The sequence below is a fragment of the Marmota monax genome, unplaced genomic scaffold (genome assembly GCF_021218885.2).
Source record: "Marmota monax isolate L192 unplaced genomic scaffold, Marmota_monax_Labrador192_F-V1.1 WCK01_AAM20220418_F8-fsc00041, whole genome shotgun sequence".
NCBI classification, from domain to species: Eukaryota; Metazoa; Chordata; class Mammalia; order Rodentia; family Sciuridae; genus Marmota; species Marmota monax.
Window position 1 is genome coordinate 3,756,666 of NW_026695238.1, and position 22,912 is coordinate 3,779,577.

The 22,912-nt window shown below is 46.6% G+C and overlaps 2 protein-coding genes and 1 pseudogene across 3 annotated transcripts; 2 read left to right on the forward strand and 1 right to left on the reverse strand.

Moving 5' to 3' along the window:
• Positions 1–3,735: 3,735 nt before the first annotated feature.
• On the forward strand, positions 3,736–4,955 carry LOC124089769 (histone deacetylase complex subunit SAP18-like; annotated as a pseudogene).
• Positions 4,956–12,857: 7,902 nt separating this feature from the next.
• Positions 12,858–15,727, forward strand: Zfand2b (zinc finger AN1-type containing 2B). Of its 2 annotated transcripts, none has more exons than XM_046439856.2 (10): positions 12,858–12,970; positions 13,097–13,169; positions 13,448–13,542; positions 13,766–13,897; positions 14,028–14,179; positions 14,350–14,445; positions 14,522–14,582; positions 14,669–14,736; positions 15,026–15,098; positions 15,425–15,727. In XM_046439856.2, the coding sequence occupies exons 1-10, from the start codon at positions 12,902–12,904 to the stop codon at positions 15,479–15,481; spliced, it is 876 nt and encodes a 291-aa protein (XP_046295812.2). In that variant the 5' UTR covers positions 12,858–12,901; the 3' UTR covers positions 15,482–15,727. The 2 variants fall into 2 exon arrangements, with proteins under 2 accessions (XP_046295812.2, XP_046295813.2); XM_046439857.2 differs by having other exon boundaries at positions 12,859–12,970; positions 15,321–15,727.
• A 112-nt stretch (positions 15,728–15,839) lies between these two features.
• Abcb6 (ATP binding cassette subfamily B member 6 (Langereis blood group)) lies at positions 15,840–22,782 on the reverse strand. The gene is made up of 19 exons (XM_046439855.2): positions 21,943–22,782; positions 21,502–21,639; positions 20,961–21,141; positions 20,668–20,769; positions 20,303–20,486; positions 19,653–19,774; positions 19,048–19,157; positions 18,815–18,880; positions 18,530–18,655; positions 18,295–18,371; positions 18,146–18,209; positions 17,982–18,067; positions 17,727–17,784; positions 17,418–17,522; positions 16,957–17,131; positions 16,724–16,836; positions 16,398–16,492; positions 16,243–16,311; positions 15,840–16,118 (listed from the first exon to the last, which is right to left on the reverse strand). Exons 1-19 carry the CDS (start codon positions 22,489–22,491, stop codon positions 16,007–16,009), a joined length of 2,532 nt encoding a protein of 843 aa, XP_046295811.1. The 5' UTR covers positions 22,492–22,782; the 3' UTR covers positions 15,840–16,006.
• Between the last annotated feature and the right edge of the window lie 130 nt (positions 22,783–22,912).

Consider the following 22,912-nt stretch of genomic DNA (forward strand, 5'->3'; position numbering starts at 1 on the left):
GAGGGTCCAGGTAGCTTTGCTTCTCTTAATAGGAGACCTTTCAGACAGTGTGGGGTTTGAGTGAAAGACTGCACCCTGGCCTATTCATCCAGTGAAAACAAGGGAACCATCCAGGACAAGCCATGCCCCCATTTCCTGCAACCTACTTGAAGTTGCAAACAAGCTTCCTGGAAGCCAGGTTCAACATAGTCTTACAATCTAATAGTCCTGGAACACTGAAAAGCACTGACACACTTTAACAAAATCATGCAAAAAGCCTGAAACACTGAATTTCTCCCCATTCTTTCCCCCCATTTTTCTCCCACTGCCTCAAGCAACACAATACCATTCCTCCATTTTTTGTCTCCCAGAAAGTCTCCAAATTTCATCTGTTTGTCTCCCTTCTCCAAGTCAACCCTTTCTTCTGCAATCTTCCAAAGTGTGTGTGTGCGCGCGCGCGCGCATGCGCGCGCACTTGCACCTGGTTGCTTTGCTGGGGTATGGAACTCATGGTCTTAAGCATCCTGGGCAAGCAAAGTGCTCTACACTAAGCTGTATCCCAGTCTTCCAAATCCGTCCTTCACTTTCATATTTAAATCAGTCCTTTCCAATTTATATGATTCTAGCTCTGCTTTCTCAGATTCCCAGATCAACCCACTGGGGCTCTGATCAGTACAAGGCCTGAAGCTGCCAGAAACACAATGCCTCATCTTCTTGGAGGGAGAAGGTTGTGAAAAGAAAGCAAAGAACCGGGAGATGGGCGAGCAACAAATGAAAGACGGAAATCAGGCAGAGATACACACAAGATATTATTTGTCAGACAAATAAAGGCACATCTCTCCATAGACAGAAAGAGACCAAACAGGCTTGGGATTCAGGACTTTCAGGGGGCAGGCTCAGAGATTAGAGCTGGGCGGGTCCCAATGCGGGAGGTGAAGGGTTGGGTAAGCATGAGGGAGTAGTGAGCCTTTCTCAGAATGCCCTTGGGTAGGAAAGCGAAATTTTTCTTAAAATGGTGGCTGTCACTTAAGATGGCAATCTAGATGCTAAGCAAGGACCATACAGGTGGGAATACTCAGATATTAAAGTTTCATGTCACAGAACATAAAAAATCCAAGCCAGGTGCAGTGGTGGCACACCTCCGTAATCCCATTGTTCCGGGAAGCTGAAAAGGAGAATCTCAAATTCAAGACCAGCCTGGGCAATTGAGCAAGACCCTGTTTCAAAATAAAATAAAGTAAATTCTAATTAGAATAAGTTATATTCCATGCATTTATAATATAACATTCAACATAATGCTATTGTTATGTATATCTAAAAAAACCAAATAAAAATAAATATAATAAAATATTTTTAAAAGGTTGGAAATATAGCTCAGAGGTAGAGTACCCTTGGATCCAATACCCAGTACTGGGAGGAAAAATTAAAGAAAAAAATGTCTGGATGTCCCTCACTGCAGGACTTCTCTCTTCTGTTAGTAGCTCTCCTTATGGTTTTCTAGACTCTTGTTTTTTTTTTTTTTTAATTTCTCTCTCATCCATTTTTTTTTTTAATTTTTTTTTTAAGGAGAGAGAGAGAGAATTTATTTTTAATATTTATTTTTTAGTTCTCGGCAGACACAACATCTTTTTTGTTTGTATGTGGTGCTGAGGATCGAACCCCGGGCCGCACGCATGCCAGGCGAGCGCGCTACCGCTTGAGCCATATCCCCAGCCCTCTCATCCATTTTCTTTCTGCCATTACTATTGACAAAATTTTGAAATCCCTGGACCAATAATCTAGTTTTCTGATATATATTTTCCCATTTCTTTGTATTTTTGTTCTGTTTTCTAAAATATTTTCTCAGATTTACATTGCAGGGACCGGGGTTGTGGCTCAGTGGTAGAGCACTTGTCTAGCACCTGTGAAGCACTGGGTTTGATCCTCAGCACCATATAAAAATAAATAAATAAAATAAAGGTATTGTGTCCCTCTACAACTAAAAAATTATTTAACATAAAATTTACATTGCAACCATTCTTCTGAATTTTTCATTGATAAGAGCTTTCCTTATCTTCTGAGTATCCCTTTTTATAGTTTCTTGATCCTGGGTGTTAGGTGAAAAATCTGCTCTCTGAAGATATTATGTTAATTATTAATGTTATATTTATCATCATTATTATAATAGTTATATTTTAGCATTTCCTGCATTTTGCTGGTCCCCTCCCCCATTTGTTTGTTGACTTTTTTAAAATATATTTTTTAGTTGAAATGGATTTTTTTGTTTTCTTTATTTATATGTGGTACTGAGACTCAAACCCAGGCCTCACACATGCCAGGCAAGAACTCTACCTATGAACCACAACTCCAGCCCCTATTTCTTGACTTTGATCTCTTTCATAGTAGACTTACCTCAAACCCTGGTTTCCTCCTTTATACTTAAGCAGAGGCACTTCTTTAAAGGACAACTGAGGGCTGGGGATGTAGGTCAGTGACAGAATGCTTACGGCATTTGAATCCTGGGCTTGATCCCCAGCACCCCAAAGAGAAAAGAAGGAAGAAAAAGGAAAAAAAAAAAAACAACTAAAGGCCAACTGAATGTTCTCTCCAACTTGTTTTTTTCGGCATCTTCCCTGCAGGGAGATGTGATAGAGACAACCATTTTGTTGAGAACCCCCAATGCCAGTATCCATGAATCTTTTCTCTTTGTCTGGCAGCTCCCCAGAGAAGAATTCCCCAGTCTCCAGCTTGGGTGGCAGTGCTCTGAAGCCAGGTGAAAGGAGGCTGTGTTTTCTCTTCCTGTCCACCCTCACTCATCCAAGGACCCCCGTCTGGTTTACTCTGTGCAGAGAGTATGCCTCCTGCCTTCTTTGGGGGTAGAAGGGAGAAATAACCTGTTTTCTAAGCTAGAGGAGGGAATCTGAGAATCTAAGTGCTCATTAGACAGACTATACTACAGTCTGAATATGGTTTGTCCCTTCTGAAACTTATGCTGAAATTAAATCCTTATTGGGGGTACAAGTGGTAAATCACTTGCCTAAATGGGCAAGGCCCTGGGCTTGGTTCCCAGCAAGAGAGAGAAAGGGGCGGGGGAAGAAATTTAATCCCTATTATGAGATACTATGAATAGGGTCAAGTAGGATCCTTACCAGCTAATTAGGGCTCTCTCATGGTTGGATATAAGCTCCCAAAACTCCTGTGTTAATGCAGGAATACTCAGAGATGAATTGATCACATTATGAAATCTGTAACCTAATCAGTCCATCCTAGTTTGAATGGACTGATTGGGTGGTAACTCTTATAAGGTTGGGCATGGTTGGAGGAAGTGGGTCTCTGGGCAGATACCTTGAAAGGATGCCCTCTTTCTCTGTTTCCCTGAACCCAACATAAGTGGAACATCTTTACTCTGCTGGGCTCCTTCCCCATGATGTGCTACATCTTGGGTAGAGCAATGGAGTGGGTCATCTATGGACTCAGACCTCTGAAAATGTCAGCCTGATATGAATACCAGAAATATTAAAGGATTATTGACTGTTGATTCTATTAATTAGTGTGTGTGTGTGTGTGTGTGTGTGTGTGTTGGATAAAAGACTATAAGCAATGTGCCCATGATATAAGGTGAACTGCAAAACTTAGATAAACTGCAGAATTTAGACTTAAGTTAGTGATGTAAGAGTCTACACCCAGGGTGTACACCCCAGATCTCACCCAGTTATCAGCTGCAAGCACAAGTGAACTAGGACTTAAAAACCCAGACTTCTGGGGGGGGGGGCGACAGGACTAACAGGACCTAGACTGAGAGAGAAGGCCTGTTGCTGTTGTACTCCCTGCACCAGACCCCTTCAACCCAGATTGAGTTCCAGAGACCCAGACCTAAGACACGTCACAGGTGAGCATCTGGGACCCTTGGGTGTAGACTCAGTTAGGACTTAGAATTAGGATGTGTCTTAAGTGTGATGAGCATCAATAAAATGGGTTTGATTAAATCTAACTGCATCTCAGACTGAATCAATAATAAGCGCTGGTGACACAGCTCCAAATAAACTTTTCCTCCTTTTAGTTGTTCTTGTTGAGTATTTTGGTCAAGGCACACAAAATTGACTAAAACAGGCTCTGTTCTCCTGAATAGATAAATCCATCCATTCATTAAATGGGTTATCTCAAGAGTGGGTCTGCTGGTACTCATGCTGGCTGCCAGAGTCGGAGGCCAGGGCGAGCGTCTCGCAGGCCCTTCAGCCTTCAGAAGATGGCGAATCACGCTTTACCCAGGAGGAAATTAAGAAATAGCCAGAGAAGCCAACTGACCCAGAGGAGACATGCCCGCTGCTACTTTGAGTCTCTACCACCAGTAACAAGGCGGCCACCACCGAATGGATGAATTCTATTTATACTTGAACGGATGCAACTTTGAAAGAACTGACTTGATTAGTAAAAGAAGTCTACCCAGAAGCTAAAAAGAAGGGAACACATTTCAATTTTGCAATTGTTTTTATGGATCTTAAAAGACCTGGCTATCAAGGAGAGTAGCAGCACCATGTCAGGCAGGAAGAGGACTGACAATTTCATGACGTTGCAGTTGCATAAGTTCCAAATAGGAGATTATTTGGGCATAGTGATTACCCCTCCCAGTCGGGCACCACCTTCTTCAGGGCATATGAGACCATATTAAATTTTATTTACTATCTCTCAAATTTATTTTTCAGCCAGTTATGTAAAATAAATTTATATATTCTTTCCTCCTCTGAGTTTTGCCATTAAGCCCTTAAATTCTAAGCAAATTGTAATGCATCTATTTAGGAGTTAGATTTGGATGTACTGTGGGTATGAATATTAATAGAAAGTCTGTATTTTTCACGCCTCTGTGAGGTGTGAAGAAAAATGCTCTTAGCATTCTGTGTAAACCTATTATTAAATTTATGTGTACAATAAAAAAAATAAGAGGAGGCCTGTATAAAAGCCAGTTTGGTCTTTCCTGTGCTTCCTGTCTCTCACAGCCTCGGGACTCTGCCAGCAAGAAGGGCATTACCACACTGAGTTCATTCCTCAGCACTACATATTGTAAAATGAAGATATTGTGTCCACTTAAAACTAAAAATTAAATATTTTTTTAAAAGGGCATTACCAGATGTGGGTCCCTCAAATTTGAGCCAGAAATATAAACCAAAATAAACCTCTCCATAATTTACTCAGTGTATTGTGTTATTAGAACACAAGACTAAGACAAACTTTAAACACCCTTCTGTTTTCAGCCCCTTCCTCCCAGCCCACCTTCACAGGTGTTATATTCCCAGTTCCTGAGACTTCCCACCACTCCAATTCCTCTCTCTACACTGGCTTGATACTTAGGGTTCAGTGTCCTTAGATTCCCCAATCAGTTATCCCTCTTTGATTAGCTTTCCAGCTTCTAAAATGGTCTTGTCATATTTCCCTGGATTGTTTCATTTCTGTTCTTCTTACTCCTTTCCTAACATTTCGGTGTGGACTGGGGAGGAAGCACACATAAAATATCTACATTCAATTGGCCATATTTATCAGAATATTTATCTGCCACCTTCGTGGACCAGGTTTCTCTCTGCTCTATATGTGAAGATGAGCTATAACATTTAGAAAGCTCTTGCATCCTCTTCCTCCTGCCAGAATACTTTTGTCATCTTGTCTTCATGCAGAACACTCACTGTGTTCTCCCATCCTCATTTCGGGGCATTACTTGCTCCCATTTATGTCCCATAACCTTCTGCATATCTATTAGAGTATAGTTTTCACACTGGGGGTCATGAAATCAGTGGGTCATAAATTAATTCAGTAGACATTAAGCAACATTTATATTTATATTGGTAGGACATGTAAACTGTTTATCTTACTGTGGGTCAAGGTTGAAAACAGTTGTTTTTTTTTTTTTTGGCAGTACTGGGCATTAAACCTGGGAGCATTTTACCTCTGAGCTACCTTCCTCCCAGCCCTTTTTATTTTATTTTGAGATGTTATCACTAAATTGCCCAGGCTGGCCTTGAACCTGTGATCCTCTTGCCTCAGCTTCTCAAGTATCTGGGATTACAGGTGTGTCATCACTCCTAGCTAAGGTTGAAAACATTTGAAAACCACTGCATTATGCATGTCTCACTTTTTTCTCCCCAGTACTGGGCACTGAACCCAGGACCCTGCACATTCTAAGCAAGTGCTACATCCCTAGCTCTTTCTAAAAATTTTAATTTTGAGACAGGGTCTTACTAAGTAGCAGAGACTAGCCTTGAACTTGTGATTCTCAGGCTTCAGCCTCCCTAATAGTTAGGATGACAGACACAGGACCACCTTACTTTGAATTAGTTGTTTCTGTGTCTATATTAACATAAGCTGAATGACTTGGAACCAAGGATCATAAATTATCTGCTTTCCCTATGCCCAAGGCCTAATATAACATTTGGGTTGAATTGAACATTCAAAATCACTTTGTAGCCTGTAAAGTCAGATGAATTTGAACTATTTGCTTAAAGTAGGAGTCTAAATTAATTCCCTAGAGAGCTAGGGCACCTGAGGACAAATGACTGAATATTGTCACAAAGACTGTATATCACACCCCAGAAAGCAAGGCAGACCTCAGCAGAGGCACAGCCATGCTGCCCTATTAATCTCCTGGGACCTGAAGTCAGCTCCAATCAAAGAGCTTCCCCATCCTGGTTATCTCACTTAGATATTTAAGTACCTTCTGCTGGTAGGTGTTTGATTATTGATAACCCATGAAGTGATTTTCTACACTTTAGGAAAATCATAACTTACATGTCCTCTTCCAGTTGTTCAGAAAGTTAAAAGAATAGATTTTCGGGAGATGATGTTGTATAATAGAAAGACCATAGGGTTTATGTCAATACAAAAACCTGGGTTCAGATCCTAATTCCAGAAGCAAGTAACCTAATCTCAAGGCTCAGTATGTGTAGGACCGGGGCCAAGACAACCTTGCTGGCCATCCTCACATTGACCTTGTCTACTTTAAACCTGCTGAGGCTGAAATAAGAGATGTTTGGCCATGACTGCACCTGCTTATTTGTAGAGAAGCTGATGTCTGTTGTTCCAGAGAGAGACTGCAGGTCAGTTATCCACAACTAGTGCACAAAGCTGCTTAGCAGGTCTGGGTATGCTTTGTTGATCTACAATAAAAGAGACTTAAGCACTGTTCAATTGTTAATTGATATCTTTTGGAACAGCTGCAAAAATTGCAAAATGTTATTGGATTTCCCTCAGTGTCCTCCTTTATTCCTTTCTTCAGGAGGCAAGGAAATGAAATCTAAACTGTGTATTGGGAAATGGAGACTTTGGTTTGTGCATCATTCTTCTTAAATCTGGGGAAGTCAGTAACATCCAGTGAGAAAGCCTTGGAGTTTTTGTTTGTTTTTTGGTACTAGGGATTGAACCTAGGGGTGCTTTACCTCTGAGCCACACCCCCACAAACACTTTTCCCTTTTTATTTTGAGACAAGCTTTTGTTAAGTTGCTTGGGTTCTTGCTAAGTTTCTGAGGCTGGCCTTTAGCTTGAGATCCTGCTGCCTCAGCCTCCAGAGCCGCTGGGATTACAGGTGAGCACCCTGGGCTCTTACTCAAAGCAAATAGCTATCTGGACTACAACCCATTAGTCAGAAAATGTTTTGCCAGAGAAGAGATATGTGAGAACTTCACTCTCTTTGGTGGTCATGGGATCTCTGAGGTGAGGTAAATTATGGAAGATAAAATATTCTGGCTCTGGAGAAGGGGATGTAGCTCAGTAGCAGAGTGCTTGGGGTGCTTGCCTAGAATGTGTGAGGCCTTTAGTTGATCCCCAGCACTGGAAAAAAAAAATTCTGGCTTATACTCAAGAGAGAGCTGCAAACAATTTTGTTTTCAAGTTCTCCAAGCCTTTGATTATCTGTGCGTTGGTAGCCTGGAGCAGGGAGAGGGGCAGTGTTTGACTTTATTATGTCTGCTCCATTCCAAGGTCCCCCAACGGGAAGCCTTCAGTTCTAAAGCTGCTGACGAATGTTAAGATAAACAAATGAAGAAGTGCAGTTCTTGAATCCAGCTGATCACAGTTTGACTTGAAAATAATTATGTAAAATCTAATATTTGTTTATTAAAACAAAGGACTGGGTGTATGGCTCAGTGGTACAGCATGTGTTTGATTCCTAGCACCTGAGGGGGTTGGGAGGGGGAGAGAGAGAGAGAGAGAGAGAGAGAGAGAGAGAGAGAGAGAGAGAGAAAGCTTGCAGTATTTTTTTCTTTCATACCCATATTGTTATATGCTTTACCCATGGGGAATGAGGGCAGTTTTGGCTTAGAACATTTTTTTTCTTCAAACTACAGGTTGCAACTCATTAATGGGAAGGTGAGATGGGAAGTCAACAGTGTATAGCAACCAGCATTTTTATCAAACATAAGGTCAAGTACTAATTTCATGACCATGCATGTGTGTGTTTGTGTGTGTGTGTGTGTGTCTGTGTGTGTGTGTTGGAAATAAAATGCAATTCCTAATATGGGTAATGGTTAAAAAAGCTTAAACAACACTAACTTAAATCATTTAAAGACATCCCTGGGGCTGTAAAAAGAGTTGCAAAACATCATTGCTTGGTGTATGATGATTAAAATCAGTGTTTTGTCCTTAAGGGAGGGAGCTGGGAAGTGGTTGCTGGGTACACAGTGTGCCACAGCAGGATATTGACAAAGTGGCACTGAATCCTGTTGTTCTTATCCTCAAAAAACATGAGCTAACATAAATGCCTTTCACAATTTTGGCTGCTGTGTGACTTTACATGACCTAACACCTGCCTTATTATTTCAAATTTAGGATGGTCTACATAGCATAAAAGTCATTCTTTAGATGCCTTTATGACACTAGTTGTCTCCCAACTCTGTTTTCCTTCACTGACATAATCATTGAAATTTTACCTGGGCATGAGGCCACTTAGTTAAAGACTCTATTTCCTACTTCCCTGGAGCCAGGTAGATCATATCAACTAAACACTGGCCAGGGCAAGATGTGCAGAAGTGATTAATGCAGACTTAGGGTCTGGCCCATAAATGGAAGAAGTGTGTCCTCCCTGCACCCACCCCCCGCCGCCCATTCTGCTTCCTTATCTGGAACCACAGGTACAAAAACAATCATAGGGATGGAGAAGTAACAAAATAGGAGGCACCTGGGTTCCTGACAGATATTGTCATACCAGCCCTGGATTATTACACAAGCAAGAAATTAAACTTGTTTGTTGTTTAGCTCTTGTTATTTTGAGTTTCTTTTATAGCAGTTTAACATATATCCTACCTAGTACCCTCTTCTCTTGCCCTGTTAGTTAAATGTCTGAGGATAAAGTACATAGACATTTAGTATATCTGATTTTTATTTATTTATTTTACAGTACTGGGAATTGAACCCAGGGCTTTATGCATGCTAGGCAAGCGCTCTGACACTGAGCTACATCCCCAACCCCATGGTGCACGGACTTTTTTTTTTAATATTTATTTTTTTAGGTGTAGATGGACACAACACAATGCCTTTATTTTTATGTGGTGCTTGCTAAGAGCCAAGTATATGATGCATGGCATTTTTGGTCGAAAGGTGACGCCAGCTAGCCATTGAGATGATATGATTATGTTAAGATTTGCATTCATATGGATATTGGACTCCTGCTGTTCACCTAGGCCGGCTACGGGACTCCTGGAGAGTTCCCATCGGTTGGGGAAGTACAGTAGGAGGGAGTTCCGGGGGAGGAGCTCTCTCTGCGGTCCGGGAGGAGGGCGCGTGGGTGGAAAAAATCTTCCCGGGTGCGTACCGGACATTGGCGGCAGTTTCAAAAAAATAATAAAGTTTGTTCCTGCTTGAGTGGCTTGTGATTTTGTGCCCAGCCAGACTGCGGCAGTGCTGAGGATCGAACCCGGGCCCCACCCATGCTAGGTGAGCGCTCTACCGCTGAGCCACAATCCCAGCCCCAATGGACTTTAAATCACACTTCCACACAGAGAGTGTTTGCTTTTATGTCTGCACTCTGACACCTAGCAGGCTGAAGATTAGATAGGTCAGAAAAAATAATTCTTGTCAGTAACATATGATGCTTAGATTAGTTAAACCACATTGGGAAAACAATTTAAGTATAAAAATGGTCAAATATTACCAATTTCATGTTTTAATCTAAAAGAATGGATGCTGAATTTCATAAATGGTACTCTCAGAATTTATGAACACTGAGCTCTTCAGTAACTGTTCTCTTTTTAAAAAAAATATTTTTTAGTTGTAGATGAACATAATCTTTATTTTATTTATTTATTTTTATGTGGTGCTAAGGATCTAACCCAGTGCCTCACACATGCCAGGCAAGCACTTTACCACTGAGTGACAACCCCAGTCTAGAAATTGTCCTTTTAAGGGGCTGGTGCCAAAGCTGAATTCCCATGGCAGAGGACCCTTAAGTGCACACCTGGATAGAGTCTCCAACATGTCATTAGCTTTGACTTCAAGTTGTGACCAGAGATTCTGACAAATCTTGAGCAATAGGATTAATCTAGTGAAATGACTTGTAACAATCTTAAAAGAAACAAGTGAAATCAGTGAGTGATGGCGGTTAGCCATACTTTGTTCATAGACTTTGAGAGGAGAAAAAAGAGTCACATAATTACATGACTTAAATCCATGGGTGTAAGCTACAATATCAACTTTTTTTTTTTATGGAGCTCAAGTGTCCCATTAGTCAGAGGTATTGTAGATAAGAGTCTCTTTTCCAGCTGGGCACAGTGGCAAACGCCTGTAATCCCATCGGCATGGGAGGCTGAGACAGGAGGATCTGAGGTCAAACCCAGCCTCAGCAAAAGCAAGGCACTAAGCAACTCAGTGAGACCCTGTCTCTAAATAAAATACAATGTAGGGCTGGGAATGTGGCACAGGGGTCAAGTGCCTGAGTTCAATCCCTGGTACCCACCTCAAAAAAAGTCTTTTTTCCTGGTTCTTGGTTCCTATGACAGTGTGGTTATATGGCAGATGGCTTGTATGTTACAGGTTCAATCTTTTATTTTAAGTATTTATTTTTTAGTTGTAGTCGTCATATCTTCATGAATCTCATTGGCTAGATGCAGCAGTCATATCTGCCAGACCCATTTCTGACTTTAGCTGCTGCTACAGTGGACAGGGGCCATGCATGAGTCCACTTCAAAGCACAGCCTCAGCATTTCTGAAAGACTAAAGACTAAGAGACTGGTTCCTCATTTTCTTTGTCTTTTCTTTCTTTCTTTCTTTTTTTAGTTGCTGATAGACCTTTATTTTATTTATTTATATGTGGTGCTGAGAATCAAACCAAGTGCCTCACACATGCCAGGCAAGTGTGTTACGCTAAGCCCCAAAGGCACTCGACCATTGAGCCACATCCCCAGCCCTATTTTCTATTTTATTTTAGAGACAGGGTCTCAATGAATTGCTTAGTACCTTGCTGGTTGCTGAAGCTGGCTTTATACTTGAGATCCTCCTGCCTCAGCCTCCCAAGCCACCAGGATTACAGGCATTCGCCACCTGGCCTCGCCCTCACTTTCAATTGTAGCCTAGCTTATCTCTCCATTCTGGAGGGCAACTGAACTCTTGAGCTTATTTCCTCTGTTAACTTATCCCCATGCCTAGATTTATGGGGGGATAGAGTCACCAACTCAAAAGAAGAGGATATAGCTCTCAGCAGTAGCGTGCTTGCTTAGCATGTGTGAGGCCCTAGGCTCAATTCCTCACACTACCAAAATAATAATAATAATAACAACAAAGAGGGAGAGAGAAAGAGAGAGAGGGAGAGAAACAACTACCCCATACAGGAGGAGTCAGAGGCAGTTAAGCAGCAAAGTATGCTGAGGTTGGAAAGACTCAAACTGGGGCTCCTAAAAAAGCAGCAACCAATCTAATATGCCCACACTTCATTCAAGAAACATTCCAGATACATTAAGAATATTCTAGCTAGTGTTTTCCAAATGTGGTGCATGGGTAATTTGTGTCAGAACTCCTTCATGTGCTGGCCGTGGTGGCTAAAGCCAGTAATCCCAGCGGCTCCGGAAGCTGAAGCAGGAAGATCCCAAGTACTAAGCCAGCCTCAGCAATTTAGTGAGGCCCTAAGCAACTTAGCAAGACCCTGTCTCAAAATAAAAAAAAAATAAAAATAAAAAGGGTTTAGGATGTGGCTCAGTGGTTGAGTGCCCCTAGGTTCAATCTCCAGTACCAAAAAATAAAATGAATTATTTCACGTGCTTCCTACTGATTCAGAAGCTCTGGGCCCCAGAATCTGCATTTTAAAATAGTTCCGTAGTGATTTGGCTTCACATACAAGTCTGAAATCTCTTACAGACACTGTTAGGTGTTGGGACCTGACACAGAATAGACATGGTCCCCAACTCCCAAGTATATTTATGTGTGCAGGGGTTGCAGAGCTGATTACAGTGAGGTGCTATGGATGCTGGAAGAGAGATGGCATAGAAAGTGCGCCTCGCTCAGAATGAGAAGAGTCAGAGAAGTCTCAGAGGACGGCATCAAAGCTGAGACCTGGAGGAGGGATCTGTAGTTCTGGAGAGGGATCTGCACTGCAAAGAATTATGAGAGCTGTCAGCTCCTGAAGAGTAGGTAAACCTTGGACATGAATGAAATGGCCAGCGGGAGGGCGTGGAATGAGAATCTGGCCAGAGACCAAATTGTGAAAAGCCTGATTCCAGACTATCCCAGCCAGCCCTTGTCCCCAAAAGAGCATTTGTCCTCGCCGTCACCGTTCCTTCCGCTCATCCCTGAGGACTGAGAAAGATCCTTCCCGGAGTTACGGCAGAGCTCAGGATCCCAGACCGGTGCGCGGCAACCCACGGACCTCAGACTGGAACCCAACTCCTGGACCTGCACGGCGAGAGGCGGGGCTCTGATGGCTCTCTCCCGACTCTGCCCAGAAACTGCGCGGGCCAGACGCGGGCCGCACTGCGTGATGACGTCATCGCGCTCGCGCGCGCCCAAGGAAGAGTGGGAGCGGTGGACCCGCAGCCCAGAGGCTCTGGTAACGCAGGCTGGGAGGGGGAGAGGAAGGGGCGGGACCGGGAGCCCCCTCCTGAGTGCAGGGTGGTGGTTCCGATCCGGAGTGAGGGTCCTAGGGAAGCTCAGCCCTCGCTTCTTACCCCGGCAGGCTCCGCCCGGCCCGGCAATGGAGTTCCCGGACCTTGGGGCTCACTGTTCCGAGCCGAGCTGTCAGCGCTTGGGTGAGAGGCGGAGGGCGCGGGGAGGCGGGCGGAGCAGAAAAGGGCTTGGGACTGCAGGTGGGGTAAGAAGGGAGGGGTACGGGGCTGGCAATGTCAGAGAAGGGCGGAGCTCGAAGTTGGGGGCGGTGGCGAGGGGGCGTGGCAAAAGGTAGTGGACTAGGGAAGGGGTGCAGTGTGTTGCCAATAGGGTGGCGTTTTTCTTCCCGAGTGGCAGCCTTGAGTGAGAAGAAAGGACAGCCAGGTCCTGCTAGACCTACAATCCGATCCACTTCCTGCAGATTTTCTGCCGCTCAAGTGCGATGCCTGCTCAGGCATCTTCTGTGCAGACCACGTGGCCTACGCCCAGCATCACTGTGGATCCGCTTACCAAAAGGTGAGGGGGCGATCGTGAGGGTGAGAGGGGGCAGATGGTGAATGCATTCAGAATCTCAGAATCTGCCCTACATTTTCCCTGTTATTGTCTTTTTGAGGCTCAATACTGGGGAACATTGGGTTTTCTTGTGCACTAGTGGGGGGGTATATCAAAGTTCTTTCAGGATCAGAGATTTGTTGCACTGGGAGTGGGCCACAGACTGACTCCTGCCCCTTGACTATAGGATATCCAGGTACCCGTGTGTCCCCTGTGTAATGTACCTGTGCCTGTGGCCAGAGGGGAGCCCCCTGACCGGGCTGTGGGAGAGCACATCGACAGAGACTGTCGCTCTGATCCAGCACAGCAAAAACGCAAGGTCAGTGATTGAAGGGTTAACCGTGATCCAGCTGGGATTACCAGTGCCTGCAAATCTAAACAGTGAACTCCAGTGATGGGGCTGGAGAAGGGGTAGAATCTCAGACTTAAACTTTTCCAACTCACCTCAGATCTTCACCAACAAGTGTGAACGCTCTGGCTGCCGGCAGCGGGAGATGATGAAACTGACCTGTGAGCGCTGTGGCCGAAACTTCTGCATCAAGCACCGACACCCACTGGACCATGATTGCTCTGGGGAGGGGCACCCAACCAGCAAGGCAGGGTAATTGTTCAACTGATTCGATCTCTATTACTACAAATTGGGAAGCTTCAACCCTGTCCTCATTGGCCAAGGGAATCTTTTAGCTTCTTTTTCAAACTAGAGGAACTCATTTTCTGATTTCCTGGGTAAGGCATGTTCTTAGAGGCATGCCAAGACTGGTTTCCCTACAGACTTGCTGCCATTTCCAGATCACAAGGTCTGGCTTCTTCTGCAAGCACCATTCCTAGCCCAAGTCGGACTTTACCTTCCTCTACTTCTCCCAGCAGGTAGGCTTGCCCATTTCTCCCCTCCCCCTTTTCCCCTTCACATCTCTGATCTCAGCCTCTTATATGTCTGCCATAGAGCCACAACCCAATCTCCGTCCCGGACAGTCCCTCCAGTGATTACTTTGCAGAATGGCTTGGTGAGTTGGGCAAGGTTGGATGGACAGAAGCAAACCCAGGTAGAGAGTAATGTCCAAGGAAACTTGTCTTATATCTTCCTTTGTAGAGTGAGGATGAGGCTCTGCAACGTGCCCTGGAACTATCTCTGGCAGAGACCAAACCCCAAATCCCAAGGTATCTATCTACTCTGGTGAAAGAGAGAGAGTAGGACATAGACAAGGTTTCAGTCTGGAGGGAGGGGAGACCTCTCTGACCCAATACAAGATAATAAGAAATTGGGCTCAAGATAACTTTTGACCAGTTCTTTCATTGTCTTTATACAATGGGGACAATACTGGCATCCATCCTGGATTGCTATGAAGACTGCAGTAATACCTAGAGGTGCTCAGCACCATGGTGCCTAGCAGACTGGATGATTGAATTTTAGATATTACTGTCATCCAACTCAAGTTGTTTCTCTTAGTTCTCAGGAGGAAGAAGACTTGGCTTTAGCTCAAGCACTATCTGCCAGTGAGGCAGAATACCAACGGCAGCAGGTATGAGGATAGTGTGATAAATATGAGGCCCTGAGCTACTAGGGAGTAAGAAGCTGTGTATAGGGGGTATTCCTCCAAGTGCTGGAGAGTGCTGGGATGATGGTTATCCTTTTGCTTTCAGTGTGACCCCAGCCCATGCTAAGTTCTGAAATGAGGCCTTTCCTCTTTTTTCCTTGACTTTTGTACCCTCTCTCCTCCTCCTCCTCCCCCTCCTTGCTCCAGGCGCAGAGCCGCAGCTTGAAGCCGTCCAACTGCAGCCTGTGCTAGGGTCCTGGGCTTGGGGAGGGAGGCTCAGCTGAGAAGGACTGTGGCCCTCACACCTCCAGGGTACACAGAGAGAGGAGGCGCACAGCAACCTGGAGTGCAGAGAGAAGCAGAAGTGAGGCGGAGGCCGCTCCCAGGAGCACCAGAAGGCTTGCCGAGCTGAGCCTATGAAAGGTCCTGCTAGCTCTTCTGCTGCAGGAAAAAAGTAACTGAGAACCATTTTCTGGTTGGGCCCTTGGTGGGTGCTAGCCAAGCCCCACTCTCAGCCCCCTTCATTATGTCATCCCCTTGCCTGGGGGCTGCCCCACATAGGTAGTGGGCAGGGAGGGGCCTGGAAAGAATAAAGACCTTGGCAGTTAATATGATATCCAAGTGATGTGTGTCTTTTCCTTCTCTAACCAAGACAGTAAATGTCAGAAATGCTCTGTTAAGAACAGAGGTCCCTCACAATTCCCCACAGACAAAGCCACAGTGATCTCGCACATGCCACACATTTATTTTCCCAAAAAGTGCTTTTCTAAAAGGCCCCTTTCCCTCATAACAGCTAGCACCAAACCCCTGACCAGGATGAAATAAGCCAGGGAAAAGGGACACATCTTATTCCCCTGAGTTAGTGTGTGAGAGGGAAGAAACCACAACTTTTGTCACTGTGCCATGGTCTGGGGCTTAGTGTCTTCAGAGGCTTCTTCTTGTCCCTGTTGCTGCAGCTGCCACATATCAGCATATACCCCGCCTCGGGACAATAGTGCCTCATGCCTGGGGTGAGGAAGCAAGTGTAAGCACCAACCGTAAGTTTCACTGTAGAGAAAGTGGGATGAGAGGAAAAAGGGGACAGGCAAGGGACCCCCCCTCTAGAAGCCCCTCCCCTGTTCATCCTCACCGTCCTCTCTCCACGATGCAGCCATCTTTAATGACAAGGATCTGATCAGCATTGACCACAGTGGAAAGCCTAAAAAAAACTCAAGAGATCAGTTATCTGCCACTGCACCAGAAGTGACACACACTGCCAGCCACCCAGGTCTGGTAGTCCTGTACCTGTGTGCCACCACGATGGTGGTGCGGTTGGCGCATACTTTGGCCAGAGAAGCCTGGATGGCCCTCTCATTAGACGTATCCAGGGCTGAAGTTGCCTACAGAGAGGGTCTGGGTAAAATGTCCCTGCCACCCAAAGATCCCAATGGGAGGAGGATGCAGGCTGCTTGCTACCCGAGGCTCAGGAAATAAAAGAGTTTGGGCTTGAGAACCATAAAGGGTTTTGGTGAAACAGATGGGTGATGCCTATGGCAGGTGGGAAAATGCCTAGCAGAAGTGGCTTGGGCACAGAGAGGGAGAACAGAGGGAAGAAGGGTGCTGGGCCTCACCTCATCCAGCAGAATGATGTCTGGAGCTTTGAGAATGGTGCGAGCAATGGCAACTCGCTGCTTCTCCCCACCGCTTAGCTTCAGTCCCCGCTCACCCACCTGGGTCTCGTACCCTGTGGATATGCCCACCTCCCTCAAGTCACATATAATAAACTTAGTATCTGTAACCAGAGATCAGAAGCATTAAGAGGACTACACTGGGCAGGGGAGGGGACTCTGCAGAGGTACCTCACCTTCAGGGAATGTCATGATAGCATCATGGATGCCTGCAGCCTGTGCGGCAGCTTCTACCTCGTTGTTCTCTGCTGTGACACGGCCATAACGGATATTGTTGGCAATAGTGTCATTGAAGAGGACAGTATCCTGGGGCACAACTCCAATGTGGGATCGGAGAGAGGTCTGGGTCACCTGGGGCCAAAAGACTATATATCACACCCTGTGAGATCCCCTAGGCCTGGGATGTAGAATGGGATGGCAGGAAGCACAAGGGCTAAGAGGTCCAAGATTGGAATCCTGCCATCACCACTGCAAATGCTAGCTGGGTGGGCAAATCATTCACCCTCTCTCACCTCTCTCCATCCATAGAAATAAATATGCTGCCACTGCTTTGCTTTCCTGGACCACTACAGAAGATGTGTATCATGTATTCTATACACAGGCCTCTAAATTATGGTCTTGTCCCCAGCAACCTTACCTGTGAAATGTCCTGCCCATCTATTCGGATACAGCCAGAATTAATGTCATAGAAACGAAACAGAAGGCGCAAAATTGTGCTCTTCCCTGCCCCAGATGGGCCCACCTGTAGCATTGGAAACACAGGGAAACACTCAGGTCCACCCAGGTCTTTTAAGGCTCCAACAGGCAACCAAAACCCATGAAGTCTATCACATTCATTCCTGTTGCATTATAACAAGGCTCTGACTCCTAGTCCGGGTCATGAGCCACAGGCACTGAATGAGAGAAGCTCAAGAAGTATGAGCCAAGTGGCTGGGTGTCTTCTCACCAGGGCCAGTGTCTGTCCAGGCATCACAGTGAAGGACACGTCCTGCAGGGTCTCCCGCCTGCAGAGAAGTATGGGAGGGGTCAGCAGGCTATTCCAATTACTAGAGCCACTACCGGGTGCTGCCCTCCCCCACCTAGGCTCTCTTCCTTGGTAGTGGTAAGCTGCAAAGCCAAGGTTCAGAGCAGGACCAGGGGCAGGAAGGCAGTGTGCAAATGGATAAGGGGAAAGGAAAGAAGGCAAAAGAGGAGGGCTTACCCATTAGCATAGCTGAAGTGCACATTCTCAAACTCAATCTGGCCCTTTTGAAAGTGAAGGGGCCCTGCTCCAGGAAGGTCCTTCACCTGGCAGAGTGCAGCCAATGAAAAACTCTCCAGACACAAGAAACAACCCAACAAAGCCCCACTCCTCTCTCCACTCACTTCTGTCTCCTCTTTCAGCAGGTCAAACATGTTCTCCATGTCAATGAAGTTGGTCTGGATCATCCTGCAAGAAGGGTGAGGGTTGGGGTTCCTCTGAGGAGCTGGGAAATAGCAACACACACATCAAACAGGTGAGAGCCAGCAATTACCTGTAATAGGTGCCAAACCAGTTGAGGGGCATGTATAGTTGGATGATGTAAGTGCCAAAGAGCACAAAGTCCCCAACCTGTGGAGACCCAGGGAAGCCGACAAGTTATAGGGGGTCTGCAGGTTGCTCTTCCTGTTGCCCTGCCCACTTCCCATTCATGGGCCTGGAGGCTCAGACACAGGCCCCAGGCCCCTCTCTTCCCTGACCCCATTCTCTTTTTCCAGATTCTGCCTCACCTGTAGCTTCTGCTCACTGACAAAGTATGCACAAAGGAGGGAGCCAGCAAGGAGACCAAGTCCAATAACCAAGTTCTGGGTCTGATTCAGAAAAACCAGTGAAGCGCTTGACTTCCACTCCAAACCCTGAAGGTAATGACACAGGAGCGAGGAATGTCAAATACACTCTGACCATCACCAAATCCCAACTTTCGATCTCACCACCTGGACTATACTACTCTCAGCCCTGACAATACCCAGATGACCAGCCTGCTGCTCTTAGGAGGCCATACCTCACATCCTCACCTGATACTTTATGATGGCCTCTTGGTAGCGCTCCACTTCATAACCCTCAGCGTTGTAGTACTTCACCTGAGGAAGTCAAACAGCACACAGCGCTCAGGTCACTCATCCTGATTTCTAATCCCCCTTCCTGATTCCAGATATCAATAACCCTAGGTCCTCATCACCCCAGTGGTCTTAGCCACCCTCCTCCATATTTCTGTGCCTCTCATCACTGCCCCTGAGGCCTCCCTTACTGTCTCGAAGTTTAGCAGAGAGTCCACTGCTCGTGCCCGCGTGGCATTTTCCTGTGTGTTCATGGCACGGCGAAACTTAGTTCTCCACTCAGTGACCACGATAGTCAGGACTGGAGGGTGACAGGGTAAGGGGCAGGGAGAATAAGTCATCATCCTCAACAACAAAGACTAAGCGTCAATGTCCACTACCTGCCATACATACTAAACCTATACTAGGGCCCTGGGACCCAGACTCAAGAGGAAGAGAGCCTTAAGCTTGCTGAGGAGAGGAGCTTCGTGTAAGATATCTTTGCAGCTTACTCAAAGGCCTATGAGTGGAAAACCTCTTGAGGTAAAGGTGAAATGCATTTTACTGCATAAATGAGTTTCTCCTTGACCTGAGGCCACTGGAGGGACCTAATGTGACAAGGATGTCCCTCCCTGGTCCTTCATCTAGGGTGAACTAAGGTTCAACGTGACAGAGCAGGAAACCTGCCCACCATGCCAGGAAGAGCCATATCCTAATCAAGTCCACCAATCCTCAGCCTCCCCACAGTGGGTAGTGATGCTCATGCCAAGGAAGCCCTAGATAGTTCAGAGAGATGGTTTCACCCAGCAGTACTCACTGAGGTAAAGACTCATGCACAGAAACACAATGAGGCCAAACCAGGCATTGAAGAACATGCTGAAGTAGATGATGCCAATGATGATGTCAGCCAGCGTGGGGATGATGTTGAACACCAGGTAGCTAAGAGGGCAAGTCAAGCAACAAAAGGTTGGTGGCTTACACCCAGCAACCCTACCTCTAGGAGTTTTAGTGTAGTGTTTTGTTTTCAACAGCAACAGACTGGAATCAATCTAAATGTCTTTCAAGAGACACACAGCTAAATAAACCATGGCATGCCCAAATCACAGAATTCTCTATAAAGTTATCAGTTATGGTGAGTAGCGGATATCTTCATGCATGGATGAAAATATACCCCCATGAGGTTTTGTTAAAGGAACTCTTAAGAACAACACCTATGTCCTAAAAACCTGATTTAGGAAAATTTTCCACAGTATATTAATTCTGTGAGTCTGCACAGATATAACTGAGATCTCTTCTTGTCTGCATTAAGTTATTATGACAACAGTGTATATATCACCCTTATGATTTATAAAACAAAACATAAACCAAGTGAGAGGGGTAGCAGCTCAGGCAAGGTCTATTCTGATAGCTCCTCTACCCCTGCTTCAGGGTCCCACCCTCCCAATGCCCTTTCCACTCGTGTGGCACCTGAGCAACCCTGTGACACTGGATGTGCCCCGGTCAACAATCCTCAGCACCTCCCCAGTGCGGCGACTCAGGTGCCAACGCAGTGATAACTCGTGCAAGTGGGAGAAGAGGCGTAGCTCCACACGACGCGATGTGAACTGCTGCACCCGGATCCACAGGAACGTGCGCAGGTTGCTCACAAAGCCTAGGGAGCAGGGAAGCCTCAATAGGGCTTGAGGCTGAGGGATGTCAGCCCAACACTAAGATATGAAAGGTCTAAAAGCACAGAGGGACCTGGGAAAGGAATCCTCAGTGAGGTACAGGGGTAAGGGAATGCCTATGGGAGGGATTGATGCCAACCAGGATGAGTACAGGGTCCCACACACCTGTACTGCCAGTGCCACCACCCTGGAGGAACTTGAGGAAGACATAGGTGGTAACAGTCCAGGCCAGGGAACTCCAAGGGGCATTCTTAGTCAGCAAGTTCACTATGGAAAAAAAAAGGTCACTTGGGCACCTGGGATTTGCTTCAGGCAAAACTGCCCCAAGCTGTCCTTTTCTGACCACCTAGCTCCCACTGTCCCACCTCCCTCTGTCCCATCTTCCTAGGTAAGAGCCACCTCATCCACCAGGCTAAGGAAGAACCAGCAGGCTAAGCTGTATTCCTTCTCCCCCTCACCAATGTCTCTATAGAAGATGGGGACCAACACATTGAGTGCTCGGTCCAAGCCCATGAGCCCCAGACAGATGAGTACAACCAGCTGCAGAGCTGGACTCCCCTTAGGCCATAGGTAGCCACTCAACAGGCGAAGCTTCCTGCCAAGGTCTCGCCAAGTAGACTGTTGTTCTGTCGATCCAGCCTAGGATAATAACACACAGAGGAGAGAAGCTCAGAGATAAAGAAACTCACTAGCCAAAAATGTTCCATGGAAAAATGTATGGGTATATAGCTCCCAAGTGTCTGAGCAATCCCTTATGGGATTAGAAAGCTACTACTGGGTCACAAATTGATGTTTGGGAAAAGAACTAACTCTTTATGGGGAGAGGGAATGATGACAGGGAATTAAATAAAGATAGACATCTGGATTCAGAGGACTTGGAGATGTAGGTCAGCGGTAGAGCACGTTTAGCATTCAGGAGACCCTGGGACGGAAACCCAGAGTGCATACACGCATGTACACAACACACACACATCTCAGGACTCAGGAGATAAGGTGTACCTGGTTCCTTTCTACATCTTGGTCTTCTTCAATAACCTGCAAGGTGTAGGACTGGGGACGAAGTCCAGGGGCCCAGAGCCCCAGGACAAACAGCCCTCCAGAAACCACATATCTCAGGACCCACAGACCAAACTGAACCTAAAATGAAATGTGCACAGAATGTGAATGACACTAAAATCTCGTTGACTACTTCTCATAACACTGAGCCCTCCTCAGGAGCCCAGCACCTAACAGGCTTAAAAAAAAAAAAAAAAAAAAAAACCACAGTGACTCAGCACAGGCACGCCCCACCAGCTGGCTATCAGCACCCAGCAGGCACTGGTCACTCCTTTCTTTTTTTAAGAGCCATCCTAAAGTATGGAGCCAGTAAGTCCACACATGCAGTACTTCTTCCCAAGCCCTGCCATTAGTGCTTCCCATTCTCTCCACAAGGTCCCTCACCTGCTGACCCTGGTCTGCCCTTGCCCACCACCACTGCGGGTTGTTCCAAGACACAAGGGCCAAGTTCTCAGCTGCAAACGCCACCGTCCAGAGAAGCAGGAGAGCAGGACTGTGCCTGAACTTGATCCAGACGCCCATTGCGAGACTCTGCCGTGCCTGGCTCCGTTCCTTCACAAGCAGCCACAGGCCAAAGGCACTGGCCAGACTCTCCAGCACAGAAGCCAGCAGCAGGTAGCCTGGTAGCCGGGCCCCCCGGGCGGTGCCCACCCGGCCAACCAGGCCAGCCAATGGCAGTGCCACCTGAAGTGTGGCCAGAAGCAGCTGCAGCCCGTAAGGAACGATGTGGGGACCAGTCCCCCAAGACAAAGCGTCCGCGCTAACGAGTCGCTCCCGACGCTTGCAGGGAAGAGCCAGCACCAAGGCCAGAGTCCCAAGGGCCATCAGCGTCGAGGACACGAGCGTGAAGAAGAAGCAGGGACTCAGGCCCCCCTGAGTCCAGGTCGGACCCACGGGCCCTTCGGCTTCACAGTAGTTGCCCACAATCATCATGACAATATGTGGCTGCTGGTCGAACCTGCAAGCACTGTGGGACCGGAGAACCGGACTGGCCGCTCAGGGAGAGGCACGGACGCCGGGGTGTCTTGGGGTCATGGAGTCAAACGGAGCCAAGCTACGGGGGTCTGGGGAATGGACGCACATGGACCCTGCCACACCGCCCACTCGCTTCGCGCACGCGCCGCCACCACGCACTCACGCAGGGCACGTACGCCGCCTCCGCCCGTGCTCCCTCCGCCCGCAGTCCAGGACCCTCCGGCCAAGTGCTGGCGCACAGAAAACCCAACATCAGACTCGCACCGCCCTCTACCGCAGCGGCCCTCACCCTGTCCCGCCCCATCCCCCTATACAGAGTCCCTATTGGCCAAATGTCTCTGCGGGCGGGGGGCGGGGTAAGAACGAGGCACGCGAGGTG

What these genes read in the sequence shown, in the direction of transcription:
- Zfand2b (XM_046439856.2), top strand. Translation starts at nt 12,902, where the DNA reads ATGACGTCATCGCGCTCGCGCGCGCCCAAGGAAGAGTGGGAGCGGTGG. An exon ending in CAGCACAGCAAAAACGCAAG is followed by an intron (nt 13,898 to 14,027) that starts GTCAGTGATTGA and finishes AACTCACCTCAG; the next exon opens with ATCTTCACCAACAAGTGTGA. An exon ending in CAGAATACCAACGGCAGCAG is followed by an intron (nt 15,099 to 15,424) that starts GTATGAGGATAG and finishes TCACACCTCCAG; the next exon opens with GGTACACAGAGAGAGGAGGC.
- Abcb6 (XM_046439855.2), bottom strand. Translation starts at nt 22,491, where the DNA reads ATGATGATTGTGGGCAACTACTGTGAAGCCGAAGGGCCCGTGGGTCCG. An exon ending in AGTGTCACAGGGTTGCTCAG is followed by an intron (nt 19,775 to 20,302) that starts GTGCCACACGAG and finishes TTGCCCTCTTAG; the next exon opens with CTACCTGGTGTTCAACATCA. An exon ending in TGGTTTGGCACCTATTACAG is followed by an intron (nt 18,210 to 18,294) that starts GTAATTGCTGGC and finishes CCCTTCTTGCAG; the next exon opens with GATGATCCAGACCAACTTCA.